Source organism: Cucurbita moschata, unplaced genomic scaffold (genome assembly GCF_002738365.1).
Source record: "Cucurbita moschata cultivar Rifu unplaced genomic scaffold, Cmos_1.0 Cmo_Scf00003, whole genome shotgun sequence".
Classification (NCBI taxonomy): Eukaryota; Viridiplantae; Streptophyta; class Magnoliopsida; order Cucurbitales; family Cucurbitaceae; genus Cucurbita; species Cucurbita moschata.
In genome coordinates this window covers 4711600-4718004 of record NW_019268519.1, presented here as the reverse complement: position 1 = coordinate 4718004, position 6405 = coordinate 4711600, and the positions used below count along the sequence as shown (strand labels likewise).

At 38.5% G+C, this 6405-nt stretch overlaps 1 protein-coding gene across 2 annotated transcripts; it reads right to left on the bottom strand.

Moving 5' to 3' along the window:
- Positions 1-719: 719 nt before the first annotated feature.
- LOC111434126 (glucan endo-1,3-beta-glucosidase 4-like) lies at positions 720-5412 on the bottom strand. Of its 2 annotated transcripts, XM_023071443.1 has the most exons (6): positions 5339-5412; positions 5064-5117; positions 3938-4109; positions 2446-3690; positions 1296-1323; positions 720-1184 (listed from the first exon to the last, which is right to left on the bottom strand). In XM_023071443.1, exons 3-6 carry the CDS (start codon positions 3999-4001, stop codon positions 1034-1036), a joined length of 1488 nt encoding a protein of 495 aa, XP_022927211.1. In that variant the 5' UTR covers positions 4002-4109; positions 5064-5117; positions 5339-5412; the 3' UTR covers positions 720-1033. The 2 variants fall into 2 exon arrangements, with proteins under 2 accessions (XP_022927211.1, XP_022927220.1); XM_023071452.1 differs by lacking the exons at positions 5064-5117; positions 5339-5412 and adding an exon at positions 4901-5055.
- Positions 5413-6405: the final 993 nt, after the last annotated feature.

Sequence of the window (6405 nt, the reverse complement as noted above, 5' to 3'; positions counted from 1 at the left end):
TTTTTTTTTTTTTTTTTTTTTTTTTTTTATTTTTTATTAAAATTTTGTCAAAACTTTTTATTAACCTTTGTCACTTTTCAAATACTTTTTTATTAACTAAATACATACAAACTCTAATTAAAAAATATGTTTTTTTTACATATTTGAAAGGTTTACTTTTAAAATATATAAAATTATATATGCACTATATATATATATATATAATAGATTTAGGTTAACAATAAGTCGACTTAATAGACCAATCCAAATATGTCATATATGAGCTAGTCCGGACAAATCAAGTTTAAACTTGAATCTAGTCCAAGTTAGGTTCGGGTCAAACTAGACCACAAGACCATTGTTGAGGTTGAAAGTAACAAAATGGTTCTATAAATATTTTGAAACTAACAAATTCTGGCGGACACAATACTCGAACTTATTTTGGCAAGTTTTGTAATGGCTCAAATAGACGACCATTAGGCCAGTAGAACGCAATAAGCATCGAAGTAGGTTAATAAAGCCCGATAAGCATTATCATGCCCTAGTAGCTCCCAATAAATGTTTAAATCACTCAGTAAGCCCGATAAAATGTTATAAGCTTGTTTTGACTCAACAAAGTGTTAGAACTCATCTCAATGAAGTCGTGAATCAATGAATAACACTGAGAGTCATGTCGCTAAGAATCAAGACAACAAAAACGAAACGCAACATTACGTTCGAAGAATTTTAGCTTAGAGTAGAGACAAAGTTGAGTCACGAATACAGAAAAATATACATATAGACAACGTTTACGGCCCCGTAAAGTTGCGTTGAATACAAAGCAAACCCCGAGATTCTAGAAACTAGATAGCATGGATTGGATTGGTTCTTCATAGGCAAAAATGGGAAGAAATCATTTGAAGAATAATATGAATTAATCAAAGACTAAACCCAGTTACTAACACATCAGAAGAACAGATTACAAAGAACAAAGAACAATAAACAAGAGCACCAAGAACTGAAGAACAAAGAACCATATGTGCTCAATAAATTAGCAATCTGAAAATTTCACCTCTCATGTCAAAGAAACCATCAATGCCCAAGAAAAGATTACCCAAATCAAGAGCTGATATGAAGAGACCTGCAGCTTTGAACTTGCACCAGGAAGCTGACCTGAAGGCCCCAATGCCGGAGGAGAAACTCCACCTCCACCACTTGAATTGGAGCTGTTTTTCAATATTTGAAACGATTAGAACTCATGTATTGATATAAAAAAACAGATGATTTCTTGATTTCTTAAGTTATTGAGAGTGTTTTTGGTGGAATCTTCCACTTACCTTCCTGTGTATATGCAAGAGCCATGACCTGCAAGAGATTGGGGATAAGAGATTTTGTTAAAGTCGAGTCCCGTACGAAACCCGAATAGTTGATATAAGATGAAATCGTTCAAACAGGCATTACAAACAAAATTAAGTAGAAGTTTAATGCCTTGACAGGGTATGCACATAGAATGGCAGACGAAACTTATGTGCGATATATACGAGCGATGTAACCGTGAAGACAGGCTTTATAATAAATCAAATTGAGAAAGGAGATCAGAATCTTTGTACAAAAAATATGACAAAGAACTAGTTACCAACGAAATTAAGTGAGATCTCACATCAATTGGAGAGAGAAACAAGTGCTAGCGAGGATGCTAGCCCCTAAAGGGAGGTGGATTGTGAGATCTCATATTGTTTGGAGAGGGGAACAAAGTATTATTTTATAAGGGTGTGGAAACCTCACCCTAGTAGACCCGTTTTAAAAACCCTTGAAGGGAAGCCCAAAAAGAACAATATCTGCTAGCGGTAGGCTTGGATGGTTACAAATGGTATCAAAACCAGACACTGGGCGGTGTGCCAGCGAAGACGCTGCTCCGAAGGGGGCTTGGACACCAAGCGGTGTGCCAACGAGGAAGTTGGGACCTAAAAGAGGTGAATTGTGAGATTCCACATGGATTGGAGAGAGGAATGAGTGCCAACGAGGATGCAAGGCCCCAAACGGAGGTGGATTGTGAGATCCCACATCGGTTGGAGAGGGGAACGAGACATTCTCTACAAGGGTGTGGAAACCTCTCCCCATTAGATGCGTTATAAAAACTTTGAGGGGAAGCACAAAAGGAAAAACTTAAAGAAGACAATGTCGGTTAGCGGTGGGCTTGGGCTTGGGCTGTTACAAACCTGTTGTACCCTATGGTCATCCGAAAAGTCTGGAAGATCAAGCCCCTTTTTTTCGAAGGCCATTCTCCCTTGATGGTTGGTTCAACCAAGGATGAGTGATGTTTTTCTAAGAATGAAAGTAGAACAAAGATGAACTTCTTCCGAGCATGGGTTCACAGATCAAATGTGGTTAAAGCTATAGTTCGATTCCGAAAACTCATAAAAAAATATCTCAAGTAGGATAATTGAATAACTCAAAGGAAGGATAAAAACCGTTAAAAGAACTTACTAGGATCGATCGTCGTAAGTGTAGCAGTACCGTCAAAGTCGCACGTACCACCAGCAGTATGCATTTTCTGGTAGTAATCATTATAAGCATAAGAAGCATGGTCAGTAATGTTATTAGGGAGAAAGCATGGCCTGCCTTGCTGAATGGCAGCACAGTTTGCCCCTCCTTGTCCACAAGCCCAATTCAGACCGTCCTGCAACTTATCTTCATCAGCTCCATCTTTAGCCACACAATAAACCGTAGAAGAATTCGCGGTTGCACGGCCAGAAGCCAAACCCAAAGGATAAACAGTAGAGCCATTGGAGAAAAGTATACCCCAGTTTTTCTCCGAGACCGGGCCAGGCCGCTTGTCTTCATTAAACAACTCGTAAATGTACGTGTTGATAGGTATGGTTGGCTGACTTGGTGGACCAGAATCATTAGACACTCTCCTGATCAGATTGTTAACATAGGTGCCAGCATTTTGAATCGTAGCATCAGGTTCATTTGCTCCACCAGACCATGGCCAGCCAGTCTCGGTAACCACGACGGGAATCCCAGAAAAATTGAAAGCATCGATCGAGTAGTAAGTTGCATCAACCATGGCATCAAACATACTATTATAGTGGAAAAGAGTGTTCGGGTCAACAATCTGCTTAATTGCAGGAAGTGATCGAAAAAGTGCATAATCAAGCGGAAAAATTCCATTCCCGCTCGTGTATCCCAAATAAGGATAGGCATTCAACATGTAGTAGGACTTCGTGTTCTTCAAGAACTGGAGAAGCTGATACATAGTAGCATTCCATGAAGCGTTAAAGGTGGCGGTGGACGGGGGGAAGGGTCGGGGTATCATGTCCATTGATTGGGGAGTGGAAACCTTGACCAGATAGTTTAGATTGGCAGCAACCAAAGCCTTATGTAGGGAATACAAGGCTGGAACTAAGACTGGACCAGCTTGAGGAATTGTAGAAAGGACCTCACTGCCAACAGCAATGGCCGTAATATTTGTTCCTGGCAAGTAAGCTGCAACGTTTTTATTAACCCAGGCTGCAGCGGCTGCAGGCGATTCACCGATCCTGAGAACTTCCTCGTTCGTGACACCAACAATTACCTCGATGCTACTGTTTGCTAAGGCCTTTAGCAGCTGAGCATCAGCATTATAAAGGCGAAGATGAGTAATTTGATGGGATTTAAGAATTGCAACTATATCTGAAGCTGATGGAAGATTGGAGACGTCGGTCCCGAGGTTGACCCCCACAAACGCACCTATTAACGTCAAGAACACAGCTAAGTAACAAATAGATATTGGCTATAAAATCAAACATTTCATTTTTCGTTAGGAAAAAGATCGATAGTAACTAATGACGTTCGTTTGAGGCCGTGTGATCAACCTTTATTATGAAGATCACAGAAATAAAGTTCATAGACATTTTCAAAATATTCGAACCAAACCGAATTCAGAACATGAAGTATGAAGGGCGCGAAAATACTCGAAGTTAGATAAATAAGATACCTAATGAATTGACACACATGCCAAATAGAAGCAAGATCACAATTCCATGACACCCTTCACGCATTTTCGAATCAAACGAAACTTCAACGTTTCAGCTAGGTAGGATTATAGCTTCCCGCTATTTGTCTCGAAAATCGAACTCCCGAAACTCAAACAAGCTAGCATGTACAATCTGCAATCAAGTCATATGAAAAGAAAAACATATATAGAAACAAATAAGAACAACAATTCAAGAGAAACATGTAAAAGTAATTGAATGCATGAAGAAAAAACTGCAACGACAGGAGAGTAATAGAAAACATAATTCAATTCACGAGAGGAGAACAAAGCATTTTTTATAAGGGTGTGGAAACCTCTCCCTAGCAGACGCATTGTAAAAACCTTGAGGGGAAGCCCGAAAGGAAAAACCCAAAGAGGACAATATCTACTAGTGGTGGGCTTGAGCCGTTACAAATGTTATCAGAGTCAGACACCGGGCAGTGTGTCAACGAAGACGCTAGGCCTCGGAGGGAGGTGGATTGTGAGATCCCACCTCGGTTGGGGAGGTGAACGAAACACCCTTTGTAATGGTGTGGAAACCTCTCCCTAGCAGACGCGCTTTAAAAACCTCGAGGGGGAGCCCGAAAGGGAAAGCCTAAAGAAGACAATATCTTCTAATGGTGAGCTTAGGCCGTTACGATGACAAATAGCTTCCGACTCCCCTCACTTCCAACTTTTAATCAGCAAACATCTCATCCATTCTTGTTTCAAACGTTCAGAAGAACTTTTAAACATCAAAGGAAGGAAATCAAAATGGAAATGCACCCACAAGTCTACGTTTGAAAGGTTAAGAATTAGGGGAAAACAAGCTCCAAACAAGCGCTTTCAGCAGATCCACAAACAGGAAACAAATGCAATAAAGCCATAAATATTCAGACAAAGCATTAACAAACAAAATGTAGTGAAACTCTTAGCTTAGCTTACACATATCATCAAAAAGAGAAACCCCTTTTTCTCTTTCTATTCTGCAGACTATGAACTACTGGAAAATCAACTTGAGAAGCCTTGAGCACCAAAAACAAGCCACAAAACACGAAATAACGAAGAACCCATCTGGGAAATCTAAAAACAAGAAGTGGGTAAGTACCCGATCTGGATAATGTATCAGTCTTGAACTCAGCTTCAGAACAGAATCAAAACCCTAAAGAGAGAGCAGAGCAAACACTTGTGAACACAGATTAGTGGAAGAAGGACAAAATAGAGAAGTGTAGAAGAGAGATTCTGAGCAGCCAAGAACACTAAAAGGCGTTCGAAACGAGAGTAAAAGACAGGAGCAAAAAACCAAACACCCCACCAAGCAATAGTTAGAAGTAAAAAGAAAATTAATCCCAAAACAAAACACACCCACGAGAAGAATCATACCCCACCATTTCCCAACGTATATTATTTCGTACAAAACAGAATTAAGCTAAGCTTGTGAGATGTCCAGTGAAAAGAATATGAACTAGAGGTGTAAAAACTGACAGGCAATGCATATAAAAACTTTTATTGCTTGCCTTTTTATTCTCTCTTTCCAGGCATGAAAGGGGGCTTGGATTCTCGTGCTGAGAGGGTCCTGATCGTCGCCGTTCATCTTGGTTTGATGGGGTTTGGAATTTGAAAAGAAAAAGACAATGAATTTGGGAGAATGAAGGATGGAGTGAGGATGGGAGTGGGCTGTGTTGTTCTTTAATTTTAACCCAAAAGTCATGGGCTCTCGTAGTGCCAAAGGAGAAACGCTATTAAATTGAAGCTGATTGTTGAGTGGAACAGCAAAGCCAGCCATCAATGTGTGGAAAGAAACAACTTTTTCTTTTCTTTTGGAGTAATGATATTGGCATTTGCACGGAAATTTCCAATATCTTTGTCTAACCCCCATGAATTTCTAAAGGATTGAAGATAGCTCAGCTCTTGGACGATGAATCTTGTCGTATGAACACAACTTACAGTTGAAGATCTGTGTACAATACATTCCTAGTTCTTTTAGCTAGTTACCTTAGCGAATTTCAAGCCTCTCAATTGAGGATATAATTTCTATAAAGATATGTTTTGATTGATAATATTAATAATTTATATTAAAAAAAAAAAAAGAATATTCAAAAGTGTATAATATAATCAAAATTATAAGTGGATAAAGATAAAAAAAAAAAATAAATAAATAAATAAATAAAATGTGATTTAAGGAAATTAATATGGAATACAAATTTGAAAGAATTGGACGTTTGATTTTGAAAACACTAATTATTGGAAGAAACTGTTAATTAAGTATGGAAGGAGTGGGGCCCACAAATAGAATCCAATAAAATATTCGTAAGATGGACCCCACCTTCACACATGGGAAAAAGTTGCACGTGGGTCCACTTGCTTAGTTGTAGCCAATTGTTTTTTTATTATTATTTTTTTTTTTTTTTTTTTTTTTTTTTTTTTTTTTTTTTTTTTTTTTTTTTTTT